Below are 26,512 nucleotides of genomic sequence, written 5' to 3' on the forward strand. Positions count from 1 at the left end.
GAAGCTCAGCAATGTCTTCGCTTCCCTCCCAAATCAGCTGGATTATTTCCCCTCCGGCACCGGGAAATCATCTATCATATTGTTTTCCAAGTTTCCAGCGCATCCTCTTTCTTAGTATCGGCATGATAAACATGTAACAATTACAGCACTGAAACAGGCCATCTCGGCCCTTCTAGTCCGCGCAGAACGCTTACCCTCATCTAGTCCCACTGCCCCGCACTCAGCCCATTACCCTCCATTCCTTTCCTGTCGACATAGCTATGCAATTTTACTTTAAATGACAATCCCGAATCTGCCTCGACAACTTCTACTAGAAGCTCATTCCACAAGATATGGTAGATATCATAGAAAAGGCAGATATGCTAGATATGATCTAGCATATCTGCCTTTTCTATCTGCCTTTTCACGCTGAGTTCACATTGATCAATGTATTCAGTGAGAAGCTTCACCGCCCCCTTGGACTCCAGACACGTTTTCCTCTTTTACCGTTGATCTGCCCACACGCTCCGCAGTCTCCTCCTGTTCTTCACAGTGCAACTCGTCAAGGCCTTCTCAAGTCGCCTTCGAACTTTTCTAAATCCATTGTTAAATTCTCTCCTGTGTGTATTATGACCGTCCATAACCCTACCTAATCCTTTCTCCCTAAACCTTAAGTACTTTTATTTCTTCCACTTGACGAGTTGTTACAACTTTACTGTCACCCAGGGTTATATTTTGCTATTATCCTTTCCCTGCGACAATGAGACAAGCCCTTACTGATCCCCATGTCAGTGCTCCCTAAACAATCTCCACATATCTGTCGTGCATTTCCCTGAGTGCATCATCTCCCAATGTAGCTTCCCAAGTTCCTGACATGAAGCACCATAAATCGCCGACTTTCAATTAAACACATTCAATGCTCCCTGGTCCTATCCATGTGCAAGGTAAATCGAGGGCAGATCTGCCCTATTTCTCTGAAATGCTGACCCACCCAGAGATCTGTTACCTGTTACATTTCCTTTTCTAATATTAGATCTGGTACGGACTGTTCGCTAGTCCGCCTGTCTTCATATAATGACATGAATCCTTCCTGGACACGACTGAAAAATTATGTCACATCTAGACCTTTTACTCTGGAGAGGTACCAAAGAACATTGTGGACGTTTCTGTTACCTGTGTCAATAACATGGCCAATGTCCAATATCCGCTTACCAATCGGTTCTTCACCTTTCCCGTTGCACTTATTTGGTTGATCTGCATAGAATACTCCCAATGGGGTGCTCTCGTCTTTCGTGTTTCTGTGTTAGACTCGCCATCTATTAATAAGCAAATGCTCCACGTTGTCCTTCCTTTCTGCAGCTGCGATACTATGCCTGATACCACCGCACTCCCTTTACACTCTGTTACCTGACCCTGTCCACTTTGAAACATCTAAAACACGAAACGTCCTGCAGCCATCCCTGCCCTTGTGACAGTCGAGTGTCTGGGATAGTTTGGAACATACTTCAACCAATGTAACAATCACGCCAGCAGCATTGCGCGTTTGTATTTCTATCGACCTGAACTGTATGGTAAGCAATCTTCCACCAATTCTGCAATTTCTGGATGACCAGACATATGATTGGTTGAGTTTACAGCATGTTTACCAAACCTGTTCATTGTAAAACGGGCGTATTTGAAAACTCCGTGGAAATGCCATTAGACGCGGGCATTATGTACACAGATGACCATTTAATGTAAATGCATATTTCATTCCATTCCTCAGCTCTTCTCTGAATTTCCTCTGTGTCAGTGTATAGATACAAGTATTGGTGCACACGCTGAGAATTTGCAGCATGAACCCAAATTGCTGTAGGATGTATACTGGGGAACTCAAATATCTGTCCTCGTAAAAGTAGTTTTGCCTTTGCCATTTCAGAGAATGGGCTACCATGGGCATCCAAAATAATATGAAATTAGCTGATATTGATAAAAACAAAATCATCGATTTTCTGCGTTTTTCCACCTCGGCATCTTTCTGATTGTCGCTGCTGTCCCGAAGCCTTTTGCGGACTCTATTTGCCACAACGATATGTCTTACGGTTAATCCATTAAAAACCAGGATTAAGCCGATTGGTATCAATGGTGTTAAAATACTGTCCAGTAATTGGTATCCTTTCCACACGGGTGAAGTGGTGTATTCATATGTGGTGGTGCACCGCCAGGGCATGTTGTCAATGATGACGTAAGGTTCAAGGGCAAAGTAAACCGGGGCACATCTCAAACAGCTCACTATAACCACGGTCACGATAACCACCGTTGCTGTTCTCTCGGTGCAGTATCGCTCCCGCAGCTTCCGGCAACATATTGCGATGAAGCGATCGAAGGTAAAACTGACCGTGAACCAAACAGAACAGTCCGTCGCTACCATCCCGAATGCAAGTGTCAGAGCGCATACAGGAGTGATGAGCAGGGATCTGGAATAAATGTAGATATTGTTGGTCTGTTCCACTAAAGCGAATACGATAACCACCATCAGATCCGCTGTGGCCATTCCAACAAGGGAACGGGTGATGCATTTGGAGAGTCCGCATTTTCCCCGAGAAAGGATCACAATCGCCGTTAAATTAACTGCAAGAAATTTGTAAAAAAAAAACCATTAGAAATATGAATAGAATAAATGTAGATATTGTTTGGCCTGTTCCACCAAAGCAACAACGATAACCACCATCAGAACCGCAGTTACCATTCCAACCAGGTAACGGGTGATGCATTTTCCCCGAGAAATAATCACAATCGCCGTTAAATAAACTGCAAAAAAAATTGAAAAAGAAATAGAAATCTGGTCACCAACAACTCTCTCTGAATGCACCCATTCTTCCAATGCTTTTCAGAGCAGAGTTTGTTTGGAAATGAAGTGCGGAAATCCAGTGTGTACGGTCTCAGTAGCTGCACTCTGGCTGAAGGACAATGACGCATTGGAATGGCAGTGGATTGGCGAAACTCCGACAGTTGACAGCGAAGAAATGAATTCCACGACTGAGTACTGGTGAGTCGTCGATTTCCCCAGTGACCGACACCATTTCCATTATTAGAGGTTAAAGTGCTGACAGGTTTGTTTGTAGCCATGACAAAGTGGAATGAAGGAGATCTATGCAAGAGTTTTCATTTCCTCATTTGCAGAAGAACAGATCTACGTGTCGAAAATAGACTGGACAGTCATTTGAGTAAGCTACCACGTTGTTATAATGTCGAATTGTCTGCACTGATAGAGACTCGGAACTGGAAAAACAGAGACCTGCGTCACTTCATAAAGCCTAGCGAAGTGAAATTATGAAACAATGTCAATATCGGCACCGACTTAATTGACAAAGAAAAAATTGCGATCGAAGTATGGAAAATGTACATAAAACAATCAGAACCCTGAACCCTCACCTCTGGAATCGTTTCAGCCAATGGTAGTATCTGCTCAGTAAGAGCGCAGATACCGCAGCAGAGAAGCAGTAGAGTAACGACGGCACATACATAAAGTGACCAGCTCTGGCATCTTACCGGGGACACCAACCGCTACAAGTGTGGGATAGAGAATGGCTGCGATGTAGTAAATCACCGGATATCCCATATTCCGTCAGAAGCAGCGTTCAGCTGTACGGAGCGTTTCAGCTGCTCAGATGGACTGGGGATCGGTTTAGCAGACTTTTATTGAGGAGAGAGCAATTCCACTGAGGCAATTAGCGTGGCTATCACGCCAGGGGCATTAGTGACAACCAACTGCACCGACACTTACGTTAAACTATTTTTCTCACTGTTCCCGTGTCATTAATTTGACTCCTAAAGGGATATTGCAATCTATTTATTTTAAAACAAAATATGATGTGAATTTCCCATGTTATTTTTCATGATACATGGCTTCAGCTATTTAAATAGGATAGTTTTATATCTATGTAGCTTTCAAAATAGGCATTCATCTTGAAGTCGATTTATTTTGTAACATTTGACGGAGCACATTCGCTTCTGAAATTGAGGGAAGGAGTTTGTTCTGGCAATGGAGAACACTTCTTTATTAAAGGGGAACATTCCTTCATTCTATTCTTTCGTTCGTTCCAGTCATTCCGGGCGGTTTGAGTGTTGGATGTCACAGTGACAGCTGACATGTGTTACAGTAAAATACACTACAAATATTCCTGCAAGCACTGTAAAAGTTCCAAAGCGATATTCCAGAGACCTGTGATCAAAAAGGGAGCGTGTCCTCGGGAAATTAGCGAGGGTTGTGGATAGTTTAAAGAACAATGTTTTCCAGCGCACACATGGGGCGTTTGGCATGAACCTGACCCCTGCCAGTGAATGACCGGGCCGTCCCACACCCGTGACGTGCGATGCAGTCTATTTGACGTTGAGTATGTTCTCAAACCTGCCACAATTCTACCACTATTTCTCCATCCATTCTCTGTCTGAACAAAAGCAGCAAGTTCCCAGGCTGTTCTATTATTTGCCACGAAGTTGTATTTTTTCCTCCTGATTTACTGTCAGGTATATTGCCTTTCGAGCGTCACTGTGAGTATGTGCAGAACAGCGGATGGGGTCAAGCTCACCTGTCAATCACACTTCCTTCTGCTCCTACAGTACACCGCTCTGTGCCGATTGTGGTTCTCGTACCGATGAGCGGCCCTCGGCTTATTGGAGAAAGTCTCATCACTCTGTTTCCATTGTAGTACTCGTACTATTGTGAAGCCCTCAGTTAACTGCAACAAGTACCAACTCTGCCTTCAAATTCATCCTTCCTAAGTGAATCACTTCGTACTTTTCCGGGGTGAACTCCATCTGCAAATGATCACCGCTGCCCTGAGTTCTGTCTATATCTGACAAGCTACTATACTCTCCATAAACTGTCCAATTCCAGCAACTTCCACATCATTGAATATGCAATAAACAATCCTGCCACCTCCTCATCCAAGTAATTGATAAAAACACGAAAACCTGGGGTCCCAGAAAAAATCTCTGCAGATCCACTGTCACCAACATCCCGGGAGCAAACGCTCCATCCACAACTATCCTCTGTCTTCTGTCGGCGTCATTTCTGAATCCACCAGCGAACTTTCCCTGGATGCCAAACCTTTTGACGTTATGAATGGTCCCACCTTGGCTAACTTTAACGCCTTGTTAAAATCATTCATATCAGCTGAATTATCCCCCACTTCATTTCCAGAAGACCACGGAACAAACATGTACTCCCATCTGTTTCTCTCTTCTATTGTCTCCGCCTTAGCTTGGGCGAGAGTAAAGATGTGACCAATCCTCAACTTCCGGGTACAAACCGGAAGTGGTTGCCCAACTCTCATAGGGAGCAACTGCTCCTTCATCCACGTCACCGTCGATTGCCTGAAAAATAAATCTAAGAGGATCATCTGATCTCGGTGCAGAGAATCTAATTGACTGTGTTTTCTGGTACTGAGCGACTAGAGGACATTAACTATCACCAAGGGGTTGAAGTTTGTTAATATGATACTAACCCAACTTGTTTGGAGCGGTCTAGATTCTATAGACTGCTGGACCGGATCTGTCGGGGATATCATATGTCCCTACAAATCGCGAAGCTGTAAAGGGGCTTGGCGGATGTAGAGAGATCATGACCTTTTGTCCGATTTCCAACTTTTGCGGTTTTGTTCACACCTCGAAATAAGCGTTGCTGTGCTGTTTCCGCCGTCACATATTATTGGCGGCAACATAATAGGGCTCCTTAATAGAGTCAATTAATCGCTACTTGCATTGTCCTTTCAAATGCCATCATATTCGGCCTGTGGTAAATCTACCCAAACAGGGATGCTAACTATTTCATTTCAGATTAGATTGTCTTCAAAGATCTTTTCATCCGTTCAGCAATTGCACTCTATTGTGATCGATAAGGAACACCAACCTGTGTTTTACCCCAGACAGTTTCATTACATTTTGTATCACATGTGCGGAGTAGCGGGGACCATGGCTGATTCTGGAGAGCTTTGCAATCCCCAAAGGGTGGAAATTCCGTCCTACACCATCCTGGCTGTAACGTCAGCGGTTTTCATTATCTAGTTGGGGAAGCCTCTATTCACCTGGTGAACGCATCCCCTATCTCGAAGATATAGTTCAGCCCTCCAGGCCATGGAGGTGAAAATCCAACAAAATATTCCTACAAGTTAACACATGGTCCTTCGACAGATCGGGACTTAAAACTGCTTCTATTGCCGGTTTATCTGGGTTATCACTGTTCACAAAGCAAACAATTCTTTCAATAATGTACATCTCTTCGCAGTTTAGGGCAGCAACCCAGATTCTTCAACTGTTCCATAATTATATCTGCCCTCTGATGCCCACAAAAGTCATGGTGACAATACATCATATGATTTCTTTCACTTTCTGGGACCACAAATTTACCATAATTAATTACAGTCCAATTCCGTGCCTGTCTCCCTCGATATTTCCCAAACTGTTCAGTATTCTCTCCTCTTTGTACCTTTGCTAACTCCTGATCCTGTTGCTGTGTCATGACTAAGTCTATTTGTGTACAGTTTGCTGTTTTCACTGTTATCCCTACCTCTAAATCTGGATTCCATCTCATAATCCAACTTGACTCTAGTTTGGAGAACTCACCAACCTTCCTGCTCCCTTCCGGGTAAGTCTGTAACTGAGCCTTCACCTTTTTGTTTAAATCTGGACCTGTTTCCTCTTCTCTTCTTAAATATTTACTTCAACATGGGAGCTGATGGTACAGGTTTGACACCCATTGGGGTATAACCTCGAGATTCCCATAATGGTAAATATTCAATTAAAGTGCAAGAGTATGCGGTGAATGAATGGAGATGGGCCATGTACCGTCTCATTCGTTATCTTGTTCAGCGCAGAAGTAGGGAGTCAGAGGGCTTGTTCCTGTGTTCTACTGTTCCCATGATCCTATCAGGTCCACGTGATGTGTTCAAATTGTAATCACAATGTATTAATCAACAGCTGCCCATTCTCCTCCATTTATCCCGTTCTTTAGCACTGATGGGTGTCATAAGACACGGTGTGTTGCAACACAGGAGTAAACTCTTCCACCCACCATGTCTCTGACGAGCAGAACATTCCTGGCTGAGCTGTAACGTAAGGAGTGCCGCCAATTTCTCGGGAGGTCATCAATCAACCGGATGCTACAATGTGGAATTAAGGATTATTCCAAATATGAAACATGATCTTCTCTGTCATGCCTACTCACAAACCCTCTCAGTGCTGCACAGAACAACGTAGACACAATTTTATCAATGGAAAATACATGGCATCTGCAGGGAAGTCTCAAGTTGTCGTAAGAAACTCGAAATTAATACTATACTATGTATGAGTGGGACATAAGTCGAATAGATTCATGGGCTAGTGCGCATTGAGAAATATGAGACAGAATCGGCAGCAGATACACGGTGAAGGTAGGAATTTAGAAATGCTGAAAGGAAATGAAGCTGGAACATGAAAATATCTGCCTCGGTTGGACCTACTTCGATCGCATTATTAAGTTAGCTACTCAGTTTATATATATAGAAAGTAATGAATTTATTTTATTTGATTATTTTCATTCAACATTTAGGAGGTTCTTTTGCCAAACCACAGAAAGTTACATATCATGTGCTGTTCAATTAGCTCGATGTGGTTGAGTAACGAAAAGCTTGCAGAATGATGCCGGGCCGAATGGTCTGTTTGTCATATGACTCTACAACGCCAAATGTCCTGCTCGATACAACCGTCATCATTCGTCAGTGCACTGTCCATCTCACAATTATAACATAAACCAACTGCAGGAGACTCCTGTTCTAAAAAATAGCTCGGGAAATATAGAATCTATTTTAAGATTATTTAATAGGTTTGAGGAACAGTGGGAAAGAAGGAGAAAAAATACACTCGCTCACACTGAATCAGATGGACCGAAATGAAACGGCACACTTAACGCTGGAATCAAGGCACGTAAAATACAGATTGTCACCCAGACTCTCACCCTGTAACAGAGACTGACAGGTACAGAATGAAACCCACACTCTCACAATGTAGCAGAGACTGACAGATGCAGAATGAACCCCACACTCTCACACTGTAACAGAGACTGACAGATACAGAATGAAACCCACACTCTCACACTGTAGCAGAGACTGATCTGCACAATTTGAACTGCACACTCTCACACTGAACCAGAGAATGAGAACTAAAGAACCTCACACTGCCAGCCTGTAGCAGGGATTGAATTCTGCAAAATTGACCCCCACAGTCTCTCATTGCACAGGAGATAGATGAATGCAAAATTAACCACCACTCTTCACACTATACTGGCGAAAGTCTGGTGATGAATGAAACACACACTCTCATATTACCCGACTGAATGTCTCTCATTTGTCGATTGTCGCTGCACTGCTGACGTCCTCTCTCACTAATTCTACATTTCATGTGAACTGCATATTAACCCTCTCTTCATTTGCAGTTTGAAATCGACTTCATGCTTAATCCTTTCCTCTCTCTGGCAGAATGGCCTATTAATCTGTCCTCCCAATTTATTGTTCTTCTTTCCTTCCGCTGTGAATAATCCTAGTTTCTACAACATGGCCTTGCAGCTGTTTCAATGTCGCTTTTGTTTCTTGAATCCCTTAATCGATATTCAGACTCCACAGTGAAATATCGTCGTCAACGTGTTCCGATTGGGAAGAGAAAGCCATGAACTGGGAGATCGACAAAGAATTTAATATATGTACTGACGTTTCTGTGTGTGTGTGTGTGTGTGTGTGTGCGTAGAGAGTGTGTATGTTGTTGTGTGTGCGTGTTTGTGTGTGTGTATCTGCTATTAATGATTCCTTATATGGTTTTCTTTGATGGTGTGGCCTTATTTGTCGGTCCTGCGTTTATTTCTGTCAGGACACTGCAAAGGTAATGCCAAGGACACGGGCATTTTCATGTTCAACCATGCGATGAATCGGAATGGAATCTATACACGGCAGAATGTATTTATACCAGGGAGAATTGTGCTGATGGTTGTGCTCGTAACCCATAAGACTATGAATGTGTAGTGGCCTCATCATCCCATTATATTCCTACAATTAATTCAACACCACAGTATTTCAGCATCAATCTGTTCATCAGGTGGATTCGGCAGCGGCTTTGTCTATCACCTTACTGTTACAAAATCCACAACACGAGTAGGAAATTTTATATGTATACATTGTAAGATATATGAGCTACACAATTATACACACACACACACACACACACACACACACACACACACACACACACACACACACGCACACACACGTGTCAGCTTCAAGGTGTCGGAAATAAGCATTATACTGGGGAAGATGATCACAGTTTTAATAATCGGTGTCGTCCAGGTCTGATGGAGAATTGGACAGCGTGTCTGTGTACACAGTGGGGAAGTTTTATATCTGGTGGCACGTAGTGGACGGGGTGGGATGGGTTTGCTATCTGAGCGGCAAAAGTGGAGCTGCTTAAGCAAAAAATTGTGAATGACATTAACTGAGAGTCTGTAGGAGGAGACTGGGAGGGTTATCATGTGTCCCTGGATCCAGAGCACACTGAGGAGAAACCGGATCTATTTGTGGATGAAACAGAGTGTACAGTGAACATTGCCGAACATTTGGAAACATCGATTCCGGATGCTTGTGGAAAGAGAAGCACAGTGAAAGTTTCAGTTTGGAAAATGGGAACAGTCGTGACCGCTGTCAATACAACTGTGGAATGTTGGAAATGAAGCCGGTCATTTGGAACATGCCCACAGAATTCACACCTGAGACACTGCCGGTGATGTAATTTGTTTGTTCAATAAGAATGGTCAGAGGTGGGACCTTGTCACTGGAGATCGACCCCCTGTTCAAATCAGAGCCTGTTGCAGTACGTCAGCCCAGAGTGTCTTGCCGAGCTGTGGAATTCAGAGCAATCGCGTTCACTGCGTCACTCAAATGGGATATCCAGTAATCTGGCGGATAGAAGACATTTACTACCCTGTTATTTCAGCCGTTGAAATTCCCGGTAAGCCGCTGTCACACCTGCAAACGGCTAGATGGCAACGATTTAGATCCGGTAAAATGTACTCTGTGACACCAGGGATACTTAGTGAAGTAGGAAGAAGATGGAAGAGACGTTCAAGTAAATCCTAAATTGTGCAAACCCTAACTTCGGTGGTATAAATAAGGAACTGGCACATGTTATCACAGCTAAGGACGCCGGGCGCGTGTGAGGCTTTTAAGAAGCCATCGGTGGCAGAATATCCATGTTAGAGTAATGGGCATTGCGGGCAACATTGGACCAGCTATTTTGAATATGGTCATTAATGGCCTGAAGATGGAAAATAAGGAGATATGTGTCAGACATTGGCAGGTGTGATAAAGCCAGGTCTTTGTTAAGCGACCTGTTAGTTCACTAATAGTGTAAAGTATGGCCGTACAGAACAGATGAATGGGGAAAGCAAAAGATGATTTTCACGTACTGGTCTAAAATATTATATCTATATATTTAGTGTGCCTAAGACGTTTGCGTGTTGGCGAGTGGCCTAGTGGACAAAGCATCGAACTAGTAACCTGAAGGCAGCGTGTTTGTGTCCTTGAGCAAGGCACTTAACAACACATTGCTCTGCGACGACACCAGTGCCAAGCTGAATGGGTCCTTCCCTTGGACAACATCGGTTGCGTGGAGAGGGGAAGGCCTGCAGCTTGGGCAACTGCTGGTCTCCCATACAACCCTGCCCAGGCCTGCGCCCTGGTAAAACCTTGCCTAAGTAAGAAGAAGACGTTTGCACAGTACTGCTCTTACACTTACATATGCACTTACCTATGTTAAGTGATGCTGACGCTGATTCTGACGTAGGTCTCCGATGCGGGATGAGAGTGGAATCGGGGCAGGGTGAGGGATTTCGTGGCTGGGATCAGGAATAAAGGAGGGGGTAGGGAGCGTGGAACATCAGAGAGATATTCTGTAACTTTCAATAAATGCATTCTACGCCAGGGTTGATAAAACTTTCAACGTTGGAGAGCGAGCTCAAGAGTGAGATTCAGATGGAAAGTATTTACCTGCAGAGGCAGATAGTGCCGCCGGCAGGGATCAGATTAAGTAAGTGGGCAAAGTAGTGACAGGTATGGAGGTGTGGGGGATACATTTAGAAACGAACGATTAATGTGTAGAGAGGTTGTAAATGGGGGGAAAGTCAGAAATAAGAGATACATATAGAGTTATGGCTCCTTGTTCTGGATTTCCTGATGGCTACCCTGCAGGTTAAATCGGTGGTAACGAAGACAAATGCAATGCCGGCACTCATATCAAGGGGACTCGAATTCGATGGCACAGAAGTTGTGGACACAAAGACATTGGATGTAGCGAAGAAAAGGGTTTAAATTTTCTCGAATGGTGAGGGGTCTAACTGTTTCTGGGAGAAGGAAAGAGTTTGGAGTTGTGGAACAGATCACTCGAGAAGGAAAGGCGGAGAGCTCGATGAAGCGAATGAACAAATTCCGCTCCTGGACCCAGTGGTTAATGCTCTTATCCCAGGTAGTTTAAACGTCTGAATTAACCATCTGGCCTTGGCTCAAAGCCGTCCTAAAGTGCCTATTGGCCGATTCTACGGTGTTGAATTTCTTGAAGTTCTTTGTTACCTAGGGAAATGAGGAATAAAGACTCCCTCCTCGTAGTTTCATGAAAGACAACTTCAGAGAAAAACTTTCTGCAGATGATAATTAGACCTTGTTCAGAATTTCTCTTTGCTGGTGAACACATCACAAATTTGATACCAACTCACTGGACAAAGGTACACTCAGAGTTGAAGTTACGATGTCTGTCTACGTGGATTCTGACTGCTTATCGCATATAAAAGGACGTGCCGATGTTGGGTGTAATCAGCTAAATTTCTGAGTACGGGCCAGACTCGAACTGATCTCCGGGGCGCTCAGTGTGAATTCCAACCATCTCCTCGTGAAGGCAGTATTTCCACTAGGTGTCCCGATACCTTTCTGTCACCGAGACGAAACGGCTTTGTAGGTCACCGGATGAATGGCCAATTAGGGTGCGGTATTCGTTGTCGAAAGGGGTGCGGTGGGGACAAGTACGGGAAAATGGTGAAATAAAAATAAGAGGTAGTGTGAACGTAATTATTGGTAGGAGAAGCAGGTCGGGGACTGCGGGTGACGAGGGTCTGTAACTGTGCTCTGTGCCTCTCTCTCAGGCGCTGAACCAGTTTTATTTTCCCCGCGTCCACATTCTCCGATGACCGCAGAGTCTGTACTAACAAGATTGAAATTACTACGGGTGGCTCTGAGCTGAGAAGAACCTAGACGTTTTGATTATTAATTAGCTGTATAATTGACGTGAGCGGATATTTCGCTGCGCTGATGAACTGCTCTCTGAACTTGGACTGAGTTATCCCGTAAATAAACGTGTTTGTGCAGCAACTTAGTATCAACAGCATGTATCCGGACTGAACAAATATTTGTTCCGAATCGTTGTAATTATTTGGATCCAATCCGGCGATGGTGTAATAAAGGAATTCGGCAACAGTCACCGACCACAGGATGATGAAGCTTCCGGAGATGGTGAGAAGTAAGATCACAGACCTCCTCCTGCTCTCCATCTCCGGGTCACTGCGGTTCTCCGCCTTGCTCTGACCCCTCAGCCCCTTACGGACGCGACTAGTCACCAAAATGTGTCTGACTGTCAGAGCGTTGAACAGCAGTATTAACACGAACGGGAGTAATGGCGATAGAACGGTAGCTAACCACCTATACCCAACCCACACGGGATATTGATAGTATCCTGGTTTTGGAATACAGTCCCAGGGTATATTGTCAACCACTTTCGCTGGATGATATATAAAGAAATAGGGCACATTTATGAAACAGAGCAGAGTGCCAGTTGCCGTCAGAACCACAGCCGCAGTTTTCCCGGTGCAATACTTCGCTTTCCGCTTCTGGCAACAGATGGCGACAAACCGATCAAATGTAAACATGACGGTGAACCAGACAGAACAGTCAGTGGCTGCCTCTGCCAGGGCAGAGATCGCGCTGCACACGGGGGTGATGTCCAGGAAAGTCCCGGGGAAGTAATAATAACTGATCTGCCACAGTGTCACATCAAAGATGATGGTTAGTAGATCCGCCGTTGCCATGGCCACCAGGTACCGCGTGGTGCAGGTGGAGAGGCCGCACTTTCTCCGGGACAGGATCGTAATCGCCACTAAATTCACTGGGGGGAACAACAAAAAGAATGAGTTAATTTTTGTCTCGCCGCTCCATGGGTCTCAGGGCAGAGATAAGCTGGAAATTGATACAATCAGACTTTGCAGACAGCTCGCTTCCGGAATTTTAGAAGGTCCAAAGCTTGAGTCACAAATATCTCACCAGTCTGCAAGCTGGCTGAAAGGGTGGGGTTCTCGGTACTGGAGAAAATCAGACTTTTCGGCGGTTTGGAGAGAACAATAACTCACCAGTCTGCAAGCTGGCTGAAAGGGTGGGGTTCTCGGTACGGGAGGAAATCAGTCTTTTCGGCGGTTTGGAGAGAACAATACCTCACCAGCCTGCAAGCTGGCTGAAAGGGTGGTGTTCTCGCTACGGGAGGAAATCAGTCTTTTGGAAGGAGGCATTGTCAACTGATCACCGAGGGCGGTTTGGAGAAATCGCTGTAGATCTCCCACATCAGGTTTTGGACTGACGTGTAAAGCCTGGATACCTCGGCTACTTTCTCGGCGATGGTGACTGCCGCATTCCTGTCAGCTTTGTTCTGGATTCTTCCCATACACAGAAACCCCTCTCACTCCGCTTCAGTCCTCTTACAAAGTTTAGATCGAAATTATTTCCCACGTTCACGTGTCTTCGCCCCCTCCGCAACTCCAGTTTACCGTCTCCGTGCCTGGGCCCCACTCGGCTCACTTCTCTTAAAATTCGCCACTCCGCTTGTCTGCGGGTCCTTCACACTGTGTCAAGGAAACCGAGCAGAAGATTTCAATTTCTGCTTTAAAAGATTTTGCCTGACCCGGTGAATGTTACGGGTATTTTGGACGTTATTGCTTAAACCATCCAATTTCCAAAGGAAAGACAATATAGGTACCTCAACCATTGACCTCTTTCGGGGTTTCTCCAAATTACTGCAGCATTATTCTAAATGCTTCGATGCTTATTGTTCTAGTGTTGGATGTCGCATAAATCTGACCCGGTGTGACCTCTGTCGGACACCGTTGGGTTGGCTCTTAATTCCCTCCTCACTTCACGGACAATCGGGCGTGGAAAGAAACCCTGGCACACTATAAAACACACATACCCTTATTTCAAGTTGCGAAACACGGAGTGTTATTTCCCTGAATCTCACAGAGGTTTCGCTGCCAGGGACGCCTTCAAACTTACAACACTTTCTTGAAACATAGCGCAATATCATTAAATTTGAATGGAGAGCACGATAAGGTATTGATACAGAATAACACCAAGTCTCCTGTGAAGGTGCCGAGAAGTCTGAATTATCGACCTTTACTTTGACAATGGTTTTGATAAATCAAAACATTAATTACTGAAATGAATCCGCAAACTGAATCCATCTCTCCGATCTCCCAGTGTACATCTGGTTCAAGTGGCCGTTTATTTTCATCCAAGGCCACTGATTACTCTGCATGAAAACTTCTGAAAGAATACAGAGTTTTCTCACAATGACTCCACCGCACTCAGTGATACACCGGCATCACAACGCTGTCGGTAACTGAACGAGTCCAAAGCCGCGCACAGAGAGCTGCAAATGTTCGCTCGCCACTGTTCTTACCGGGAACACCAATAACGGCAATGATCATGTACCATATCTTCCTCACAGTGAAAAATATTTCAAGCATGCTGTGTGAGATTCAACCTGTCTTCCAGCTGCCCGCGATCTCGCTGAATAATCTCTGAGCTGGTGAATCTCCGCGGTCATTCATTTATACCCGCTCCATCACACTGAATATTCAATACTGCACAAGGCTGACGTGTCTTCCAACAGCTGGGGTAAAAATAAACACGATGTCATTCAAGTAAAATCCCAATTGTGATGAGGCATGGATCGCATGACCCGAAGTTGCAAAATCTCACAGATGAAGAAATGACAATTGGAGAAGTCAGTGAATGTTGTTGTGAAACACTCTCAGGCCGACCTATCGGTTTCAAAATTGTTATTGTTGATCTTATCCATTCCTAGGCTGCATAGACTTTGTCATCATAGACCAATGATGCACTGTTTTACTCTGGAAATTGTCTCGGTTTTAAATCACAGCAATAAAAACAAATATATGTAAATAATATGTTGTTTGTGTCATCTTGTAATACAGTGAAGAGCATTAAATCAAGGTAGTGTCCAGACTTACGAAGAAAATGAACGCAGGCAAATCACTAATAAAATTAATTACAACACACACAAAATGCTGGAGGAACTCAACAGGTCAGGCAGCATCTTTTGAAATGGGTAAACAGTCGACGTTTCCGGCCGCGTCCCTTATTCAGATTAATGAAGGCTCCGTCGAGTAATTGAGCTCCATCAACAGAAGCGGAATCCTGAGTGTCAAACCATCTCAATTCCTGTCTCCATTCCCGGTGCGAAATGACGGTCTTTGGGCTCCTCTTGTGCGTGATAAGGCCACTCTCAGGCTGGGGTAATAACCCCTTACATTCCGGCTTGGTAACTTCAAATCGTAGGGCATGAACATGGATATCTCTGTTTTCCAATGATTCCCACTTTCCTTTACACTTTTCCTCATTTTCCTACCACTTTCCCCTGATACCTCTCCTCCTTCCCCTTCTCCCATGATCCACTCTCCTCTCATATCTGATTCATCCTTCCGGAGCTCTTTGCCTTCCCCACATTACTTCCCAGGTACTTATTTCGTCCATCTTCCCCAACCACCTGACTTCACCTATCAACTTCCATATGTTTTCCCCTCTCTCTTCCGTGATGTCTTCCGACTTCGCATTCCGAAAAGTCGCAGTTTATACATATTCAAAGACTCGTAGCTAAAGGTTTCAATGTCTAGCCCTATTCCTGACCCGACATATGGTTCCATAGACTCCTCTTCTACCAGGATAAGGCCACTCTCAGGTTGGAAGACTAACACCTTTTATTCGGTCCAATCATAAGGCATAAACATAGAAATCTCTAAATTCCGTTATTTCCCCTTCCACTTGCCCGCCCCTTTTATTTCTCCTCTCCTGCTCTGCCTCGGTTCACAAGGCTGATTCCGGGAATGAAGGGGGTCAACATATGAGGAGCGTTTGGCAGCTTTGCAGTTGGAAGAATGCGTGGCGAGCTCATGGAAGCGTATCGACTGTTGAAATGACTAGATACGCTGGATATTGGGAGGAAGTCTCTTATTGTGGGGGTATCCAAAACTAGAAGGCACAGCTTCAAAATGGTGGGTTGACATTTCCGAACGGAAGTAAAAATGACTTTGTTTTCAGCCAAGGGGTGGTGAACCTGTAGAATGCTCTACCACAGATTGTGGTGGAGGCCGCCTGTGCGTATATTTAAGGTGGAAGATGATCGTTTTTTGATCGGTCAGCGCATCAAAGCGAGAAGGCAGGTGTATGGGGTTGACTGGGATCCGGGATCACCCTTGATGCAATGGCGGAGCAGACTCGATGGGCTGAAAGGACTAGTCCTGTTCTTATGGTCTAAGCTTCAACTGCTTGTACATTTCCATAGAGGCTCCTGTAGACTGAGCCGTCAATCGTTCTCGGTTGCCTTCTCCCCTCCCCCCAAAATTTTGTTCTGGTATTTTCCCACATTCGTTTTGCAGTCTGAAACATGGTCGCGGCCTGAAAGTGCAACTGTTTATCCAGCTCAATAGATACAGCCCGGCTTGCTGGGTTTCTCCGGCATTGTGAATGTGCATCAAATTTATGTAGTCCATCACATGGTAAACCAGCTCCTATCGAAGTTCACGCCTGTATGAAACAAAATAATTCCATCAACGTGCACGGGATCTTCCAATCGTTGCAAATGAATAAACTTACCGAGCGTCTGCGTTCGTTACATTGGATCCAACAATGACAATTGTTTAGCAGATGCACTGAATTGGTAGCGTTGTTGACAGCAATATAGACAATCGAATTGACTTGTCTGACAATCTGAACTGCATGTTCACTGGATATATAACACACCATTGAATATTGTTTGTTTTTGTTTTACCTGACGTGCTTCCTCGATGTCTTTGAACGTTGGGAACCGAGTGCCGCACGGAGAAGCCTTTCACTGTGCCTGGATACTCCTCGTAGTGATATACCAATGGGCTGTCAGTTATGAAATGACATTGATCAGCCTGTTAAACGGTCTGCGAAGGGCAGACAGGGGTGAATACTGAAGTATGTGGGGATTATCTTCCACGGATGGGCAGGACTCGAATATTCGCAAAGAGTGACGGGGTTCTCGAGAGTGCTGATGTAGAGCCGGGCAAGGTAATTGAAGGTCAGTCATCCATGAAAGCAGGTGTGCGGATTGATAATATGGGTTCAATACATTGGAAATAACTGCCTTCACTAACGGGAAAGGTCCTGATGCAATAATACACAATACTGGTCAGATTCGAGTTGCTGATCTCCATATGTAAAGGATGTGATTACAGTGGAGTCGATGGAGAGAGGATTCCCCAAGAACATTTCAGATATCAGACGGGACCCGCCAGTTTTTAATTGAAGTGGACGGTGAATCGTTGCTTCACACAGAAGTTTAATAATTCTGAGCGGCTTGCAGTGTTCATCAATGAAACAATTTCTCCATGTCAGGCGCATCTAATAAGGAGGGCATGGGTTGAGTGGAAATGTAAGCTTTGCGTAAGTTAGCCTAAGCTGTTAACTTTCCTCGTTTCATTCTGATGTAAAGAATTGACGCAGCGATTTCTTTACAGATCTGCCGAACTGTGCTACTGAACATTCAGTGTCCACAATGATGTTAGAGAGAGAGAAAGAAACATAAGCGACACGTTCTCCGCAATACTTTTTTGCGTGGTCACGTGGTTGATCCCGACCTTCCTGGTTAACCGCACTTTAACTCCAATTCCATTGATCCGATATTTTCTCTGTCTACGCCCTTCTCCACTGCCTTCGTCAGGCAGAGCATAAACGAGAGGAACGGCATTTCATCAACCAATTGGATACCATCCAACGATCGGAAATGAGCTGATTTCTTTTTACTAGACCGGCTGAACTGGTGATGCCCATGACCCCTCCTCGCCCAGGCACCATATAGTCCTAAAGGCGGGCAATAGTTCACGTTCTACAGAGGCTGCAAAAGCTCCATGGTCCATGGTCTAATTTACCTTTACCGTCCCGTCACTTCTACGTTGGATTTGAGACTGACGCTCTGGACCCAGTCCCGGGGCTGTGTGTAAGTGAGATTCTCTTTAAACGCACTCTGTTCACTGGACGAGTTCTACTGGTCTTTGATTCTGTATTATACCTTGAAACAACATCCGTTATGGAACTCATAGAAAGACAAATGTCTTTGACCAGAACAGGCCGATTGATGGAAGGGAATGAATTGGCGGAATGAGGTGACATGGTGTAATAGCAGGTGAGTCACAGATAAAAAATTGCGAGAGTTCTTCGAAATGTTAGCGCCGTTGGTCGAAAGCGGCCGTGCTATAAATGTACAGTAAACACCTGCATGCACCCATAGGTTACCCGTACCCTCCAAAGACCGTGAAATAATCGGAAAGATAACACCCGCGCAATGGGTCTACGCTGTCTCGTCGTTTCTCTTAATCCTGATGTAATCAAGTTTTTGACTAGGGATCATCCACTTCTGTGATGGTTGGTCTCCTAGGAGCTGTCGCTGCCTGTGCTTCTGGAATCCTGGAATCCTCTAATCCTATTTTTTTCCTTATACTTGGGCCACTACTTATCACAATTTCCAGATTCTGTTGAAAAACAAAACGAAATAATTCCGCTGAGATATTTCTACTGCTCTTCCCAATAATGTCTCCATCAGAAGCTTAGATAAATTCATGAATGAGTGAGTTACTGCGGGCTACGAACCAGATGGGAGTCACTGCATACCCATGTGCTTTGACTGAATATTTACCGTTTTGGGAAGCTGGAGGTAATATCTCAATAGACAGTAAACCTTTACCATCAGCTCCCTTGATGGAGTAAATATTTGAGAAGGCAAGAGGAAACAATGATGGATGAAAAAAGCTGAGGGCTCAGTTAAAGACATCCCCGGAAGGGAGCAACAAGGCTGGTGAGTTCGCCAAACTGGAATCAAGTTGGATGATGAAATGGAATCCACATCTAGAGATAGCGATGGCAGAGAAACCACGAAACTGTATACATATAGAGTTAGTCATGACACAGCAACAGGATCAGGAGTTAGAAAATGTACAAAGGGGAGAGGATTCTGAAGAGTAGGTGGAGAGTCGAGAGATACAGGCACAGAATGGGATTGTGCTTAATAATGGTAGATTTGTGGTTCCAGATTATGTATTGTTGCCATGACATTTGTGGGCATCAAGGAGCAGATAGAACAATGGAAAAGCTGAAGAATCTGTGTTGATAGCCGGATTTGCGAGGGGATGTACACCATTATTGCAAGAATTGCTTGTTTTGTGCCCAGTAATAAACCAGATGAATTGGCTATAGAAGTATTTTAAGATATGCTCCGTAGAAGGAGCATGTGTTACTTTATAGGATCATGTTGTTGGATTTTTATCTCCATCCCCTGGTGGACTAAAATATATCCTCGAAATAGTGGATGTTTTCACCAAGTGTGTAGAGGTTTCTTCATCTATACCCAAATAGATAATGAAAACCGCTGATGTTACGGCCAAGATTTTGTTTGGAGAGAGTTTTTACCCGTTGGCAATTGACAAGCACTCTAGAATCAATCATGGTCCCCTCTGCACCGCACACGTGATCCAAAATGTAATGAAACCGTTTGGGTTAAAACACAGTTGGTATCTGTCATCGACCACAATGCAGTGCAATTGTTGAATGGATGAATATAACTTTAATGACAATGTTAGCTAAAATGAAAGAGTTAGAATGTTTGTTTGGGTTGGATTTATCATCAGCCGAGTATAGTGGCACTGGAAAGGACAAATGCAAATAGCAATTAATTGACTCTATTGAGGAGGCCCATTATGTTGCCGTGCATAATAGGAGACGGAAGAAGCAGCAAAGCAAACAAGGGCAAACAAGGAAATAGGACAGAAGTTTATAATGTCTCTACATCAGCCGACCCCCTTTACAGCTTCGCGAATTGTCGGGACATATGACATCACTGACAGAGCCAGTCCAGCAGTATATCGAGTTCAAACTGCTCCAAATACGTTGGATTGGTATCATATTAACCAACTCAAACCCCTTGGAGATAGTCAATGTCCTCTAGTAGCTGAGTTCCGGAAAACATATTGTCAATGGGATGCTCTGGTCCGAGATGAGATACTCCTCATAACTATGTTTCAGGCAATCGAAGGTTACGTGGATGAAGGAGCAGTTGCTCCCTCAATGAGCTGGGCAATCACTTCCAGTTTGTACCCAGAGGATGACAGATCACATCTTCGCACTTGCCTAAAGACGGAGACAACAGAAGAGAGAAACAGATGGGAGAACGTGTTTGTTACGTTGTCTTCTGCAAATAAAGTGGGGGATAATTGATCTGATATGAATAGATTTTAACAAGACGTTAAAGTCATCCTTGATAGGACCATGCTTAACGTCAGAAGGTTTGGTATCCAGGGAAAGTTGGCTGATGGATTCAGAACTGACGCCCACAGGAGAATAGTTGTGGATGTAGCGTTTTCTCCCTGGATGTTGTTGACAGGTGTCCTACAGAGATTCTCGGCATTTATGTTTTTATGAATGATTTGGATGAGGAGGTGGAAGGATAGATTATTGTATTTTCAATGATGTGGAGTTTGGTGCAATTATGGACAGTATAGAAGGTTGTCACAGATTGCAACAGAACAGTGACAGGATGCAGAACAGCGCTGGAAAGTTGCAGATGGAGTTCAACCGGTAATGTTATAGATGATTCACTTTCCGGTGGGTAAATTTTAAGACAGTGTTCATACTTTCTCGAGTGAACGAAGAGCCACACATTAGTATGATTTCCACGATGGAAACGGAGTGATGAGACTCTCTCCAATAAACCGAGGGCCGCTCATCGGTGCGAGAACCACACTGCAGGAGCGGGAAGAAGTGTAATTGACAGCTTGAACACATCCGCTGTTCTGCACATACACATCGTGACGCTGGAAAGGCAAAATACCTGACAGTAAATCAGGAGAAAAAAAAATACAACTTCGTGGAAAATAATAGAACAGCCTGGGAACCTGCGGATTGTTCACAGATTTCTACTTGCTACTTTTTTTTCAGACAGAGAATGAATGGAGAAATGGTGGTGGAATCGTGGCAGGTGTGAGTACCTTTAAATTTAAATAGACTGCATCGCATGTTACGGGTATGCGGTGGTCAGGTCATTGACTGGCAGAGGTCAGGTTCCTATAAAACGGCCCATGTGTGCGAAGGAAAACATTGTTCTTCAAATTCTCCACAGCCCTTGCTAATTTCCCGAAGACAGTTTCCCTTTTTGATCACAGGTCTCTGGAATATCACTGTGGATCTTCTACGGTGTTTGGAGGAATATACGTGCAGTGTTTTTGTAATACAGGTCAGCTGTCACTGTGATTTTCATCAATCAAACCCCCGGAATAACTGGAACAAATGAAAGTAAAGATGAACGGAAGTTCCCCTTTAATAAAGAAATGTTCTCCATTTCACCAGCTAGAACAAATTCCTTCCCTCAATTTCAGAAGTAAATGTACTCCGTCGACTGTTACAATTTAAATCGACTTCAAGATGATTACCAATTTTAAAAGTAACACAGATATTTTAAAAAAAATAAACTATTTAAATCCCTGAAGCCAGGAATCATGGAAGATAACATGGAAAATTCACATCATATTTTATTTTAAAGAACTTAGATTGCAATATCCCGTGAGGAGTCAAATTAATGACACGGGAACAGTGAGTAACAATAGTTTAACGTAAGTGTTTTTGCAGTTGGTTGTCACTAATGTCCCTGACGTGACAGTCACGCTAATTGCCTCAGGGGAATTGCTTTCTCCTCAATAAAAGTCTGCTAAACCGATCACCAGTCCATCTGAGCAGCTGAAACGCTCCGTACAACTGAAAGCTGCTTCTGACGGAATATGGGATATTCGACGATTTATTACATCGCGGGAATTTTCTATCCCACACTTGTAGCGGTTGGTGTCCCCGGTAAGATGCCGGAGCTGGTTACTTTATGTATGGTGCCGTCGTTACTCTGCTGCGGTATCCGCACTTTTACTAAGCACAGATGCTACCGTCGGCTGAAACGTGTTTCCGGAATGGAGGGTTCAGGCATCTAATGGTTTTCTTTCCATTTCCATACTTTAATCGCAGTGTTTTCTTCTTTTGTCAATTACATTGGTGCCGATATTGTCACTGTTTCATAATTTCATCTCGCTAGGTTTTCTGAAGTGATGTTAGTCTCTGCTTTTCCAGGTCCGAGTCTCTATCAGTGCAGTCACTTCGACCTTATAACAACGTGGCAGCTTATTTAAATGATGGTCCAGTCTATTTTCGAGACGTCGGTCTGTTCCTCTGTAACTCAGTAAATGATAATTTGTGTTTTGTATCTTTTGATTCCACTTTTTCTCCACTACAAACAAACCCTTCAATTGTTTCGCCCCTAATAATGGAAATTGTTTGTTTACGATCTTCCATTCACCGGTCCGTGAGTCGTGGATCTCAGATTCTTTGCTCTAAACTGTGGGAAGGTCGCCAATCCACTGACACTCACATCCGTCATTGTCCTCCAGCCGGAGTGCAGCGACCGAGACCGCACACACTGGACCCCCGCATTCCAGTTCCAAACAGACCACCCCCATGGAGGCATTCAGAGAGTTGCTGCTGAACATATTTTTATTTTGTTTCCAAATTTCTTCTAGTTAATTTAACGGCGATTGTGATCCTATCTCGGGGAAAATGCGGACTCTCCAAATGCATCACCCGTTACCTGGTCGGAATGGCAACAGCGGATCTGATGGTGGTTATTGTTGCTGCTTTAGTGGAACAGACCAACAATATCTACATTTATTCCAGATCCCTGCTTATCACTCCTGTATGCGCTCTGACACTTGTATTTAAGGTTGTGACGCAGGACTGTTCTGTTTGGTTCACGGTCAGTTTTACCTTCGATCGCTTCATCACAATATGTTGCCGAAAGCTGCGGGAGCGATACTGCACCGAGAGAACAGCAACGGTGGTTATGGTGACCGTGGTTATAGTGAGCTGCGGGAAATGTGCCCCGTTTTACTTTGCCCTTGAGCCTTACGTCATCATTGACAACTCGCCGTGGCGGTGCATCCGCACACAGGAATACGTTACTTCACCCGTGTGGAGAGGATACGAATTACTGGACTGTATTTTAACACCATTGCTACCAATCGGATTAATCCTGGTGATTAACGGGTTAACCGTAAGGCATATCGTTGTGGCAAATAGAGTCCGCAGAAGGCTTCGGCACAGCACCGACAATCAGAAAGACGCCGAGGTGGAAAAACGCAGAAAATCGATGATTTTGTTGTTTTCTATATCAGCTAATTTCATATTATTTTGGATGCCCTCTGTAGCCCATTCCCTGAAATGGCAAACTCAAAACTATTTTTACCAGGACAGATATTTGAGTTCCTCGGTATACATCCTCCAACAACTTGGGTTCATGTTACAATTTATCAGCATGTGCACCAATACTTGTATCTATACACTGACACAGAGGAAATTCAGAGAAGAGCTGAGGAATGGAATGAAGCATGTGTTTACATTAAATGGCCATCTGTGTAGATAACGCCCGTGTCTAATGGTAATTCAGCGGAGCTTTCAAATAAAGGCCTTTTACAATGAACAGATTTTGCAAATTTGTCATAAATTCATCCGGAATTCATCCTGGTCATCCGGAAATTGCAAAATTGGTGGAAGATTGTTTGCCCCATACTGTTCAGGTAGGTAGCAATACAAACGTTCAATGCTGCTGGAGTGATTGTTACATTGGTTGAATTATGTTCCAAACTATCACAGACACTCGACTGTCACTAGGACAGAGATGGCTTCAGGAATTTCTGGTTTTACATGTTTAAAAATGGACAGGGTCGGGTAACAGATTGTAAAGGGAGTGCGATGGGAAACCAGGGATAGTGTCACAGCTGCAGAAAGGGAGGACAACGTGGTGCGTTCGTTTTTTAATAGACTGGGAGACGAACACTGTTTCTATTCTCCCTTTTGAAATGGGCGCGATCTCGCCAGTTGGAGTATTCTGTACAGCCGCCCACAAGATTAACAAAAACAAACGCAACGGGATCAGTGAGGAACCGATCGGAGAGTGGAACTTGGACATGAGCCATGTTATTGGCACGGGCAACTGCAACTTCCCTAATAGTTTTTGGCACCTATCCAGGGTAAAATGTTTAGCAAAGGCATAAACTCTCAGTTGTGTTCAGGAAGGATTCATGTCTCTATAAGAAGAAATGCTGACTGGCGAACTTTCCATACCAGATCTGATATTAGAAAAGGAAACGGGTCGTGACAGATCTTTCCGCGGGTCCGCATTTCAGAACAACAGGGAGAACTTCCCGATATTTACCTTGCACAGTTAGGACCAGGGAGCATGGGTTCTATTTAATTGGGGGTCAGCGATTTGTGGTGCTGCCTGGCAGGAGCTTAGGAACGTAAATTGGGAAATGATGCACTCGGGTTATTGCGCGACAGATATGAGAGGATTGTTTAGGGAGCACTGACACGGGGTTCAGTATAGGCTTGGCCCACTGACGCAGGGAAAGGATGACAGTGTAAAGTAACCCTGGGAGAGAAGAAATTTGGAACAACACGTCAAGAGGAAGAAAGAACGATACTAACAGAAAAGGAAGAAAGGATCAGGTAATGCTACAGCGAGTCACAATGTAGACAGAAAGGAATTTAACAATGGACTTAAAAGACATAGAGGGGATTTGAGAAATCCTTGACGAGTTGCACTGTGAAGAACAGGAGGAGACTGGAGAGAGTGTGGGCAGATCAGAGGTAAAAGAGGAAAACTTGTGTCTGGAGTCCAAAGAGGCGGTGAAGCTCCTCACTGAATACATTGATCAATGCGAACACAACGTATAAAGGCAGATATGCCAGAACATGCCGACGCTAAGAAAGAGGATGCGCTGTAAACTTGGAAAACATTACGATAGATGATTCCCCGATACCGGAAGTGATATAGTCCAGGTAATTTTGGAAGGCAAGAAAAAATATTGCTGCGCTTTTGGACAGGATATTTGTGCCTTCGCTGGCCACGGAAGTAGAACTAGATGATTGGAGGGTGGAAAATGTTGTTCATCTGTTGACGAAAGATAATAGGGGTAGTTTTTGGAATTATAGACCAGGGAGTCTTACATCGGTTGTGGGTAATCTACTGGAGAGGATTATTGAAGGAGGAACTTATGAGTATTTGGAGAGATGTAGTCTGGCTGCGGAGAGACAACATGGCATGTTGTCATTAATGAGTCAGATTGAATTATTTGAAAGTGAAAATAAAACTAACGGATGAACCAGGACAGTCGATGTGGGTGCATTAATTATGGTCAGGTGTTTGATCAGTTCCCCATAGTAGACTCATTCAGAAAGTCAGGAGGCATGGGATCGAGGGAAACCTGGCTACGTTGATTCAGTATTGGCTTCCTAACAGAAGGCAGATGATGTGGTGGACAGAGTGAATTCTGGCTGGAAGACAGAGCGCAGCCGTGTTCCTCATGCAGAGTCGAAATTCTGCTGCAGTTTACAACTCTATTGCGTGTCTGCAGTTACCAGTGCTCTCAGAAACAGGGCTGAGGAAATAATCGATTTAATCTGATCACACCGTAGCACCTGGATAATTAATGGAATTAGGGCTGAAGATGCCAGCAAATCGCTGAGTGATTGACTGCACCAGCGCGATTTCTAAACTGACCTGTCATTTACATATTACAGGGCAAATGCTACAATGACTTCAAAGCATCTTTTCCAATGGAGCCCTACAACTAGAAACCAGCATTTCAAAGTGCTCAGCAGCAGCTTCTGGTGCTTATTAAAAGAACCAGCCGTCCAAAATGGCAATCCGAATTCACAATTCAAGTACACACCAACTTATCCAAATGCCAATTTACCTCTGAATCGTGGTTTTATCATATCGGGTGTAGAAATGCTCCTTTTAACACTGAATCCACATGGCCGATGTGGAATCCGTGTCTCCCTCTGAAATCAATAATAAATGAAACACACAAAACTACACAAACTAAAAACGCAGCGAAGGCAAAGCAATAATCAGGCTCACACTTGTCTCCCTTTAAACCCATCGCAGGCAATTGGGGAATACAGAATAACCATCCAAATTACTTCAGTGTTGCAAGGACAGAGGGATCGAACAGTATCAACGACTTTCTAGATCGGTCGGTGCTGTGTGACGCTGAAGCTCTAACCCAGATACACAGTCAGACAGCCAT

At 44.2% G+C, this 26,512-nt stretch overlaps 2 protein-coding genes across 6 annotated transcripts in view; both read right to left on the reverse strand.

Moving 5' to 3' along the window:
* Positions 1–26,512, reverse strand: part of LOC132389087 (zinc finger protein 239-like) — a 274,720-nt gene that overhangs the window by 173,261 nt on the left and 74,947 nt on the right. The gene's annotated exons all lie outside the window — the stretch shown is intronic.
* On the reverse strand, positions 7,620–14,864 carry LOC132389094 (probable G-protein coupled receptor 139). 3 transcript variants are annotated; one of them, XR_009510420.1, is made up of 3 exons: positions 14,749–14,864; positions 10,789–13,188; positions 7,620–8,666 (listed from the first exon to the last, which is right to left on the reverse strand). XR_009510420.1 is itself a non-coding variant. In XM_059961534.1 (2 exons), the coding sequence occupies exons 1-2, from the start codon at positions 14,813–14,815 to the stop codon at positions 12,278–12,280; spliced, it is 978 nt and encodes a 325-aa protein (XP_059817517.1). In that variant the 5' UTR covers positions 14,816–14,864; the 3' UTR covers positions 10,158–12,277. The 3 variants fall into 3 exon arrangements, 1 of the variants encoding a protein (XP_059817517.1); XR_009510421.1 differs by lacking the exon at positions 7,620–8,666 and adding an exon at positions 9,281–9,937; XM_059961534.1 differs by lacking the exon at positions 7,620–8,666 and having other exon boundaries at positions 10,158–13,188.

Source organism: Hypanus sabinus, unplaced genomic scaffold, assembly GCF_030144855.1.
Source record: "Hypanus sabinus isolate sHypSab1 unplaced genomic scaffold, sHypSab1.hap1 scaffold_47, whole genome shotgun sequence".
Classification (NCBI taxonomy): Eukaryota; Metazoa; Chordata; class Chondrichthyes; order Myliobatiformes; family Dasyatidae; genus Hypanus; species Hypanus sabinus.

Bases quoted from the DNA above. Each gene is read 5' to 3' on its own strand.
- LOC132389094 (XM_059961534.1), bottom strand. From the start codon at position 14,815: ATGCTTGAAATATTTTTCACTGTGAGGAAGATATGGTACATGATCATT. The intron at 13,189-14,748 runs GTAAGAACAGTG...TGTTCCCCCCAG, and splicing joins TGCCGTTATTGGTGTTCCCG to TGAATTTAGTGGCGATTACG.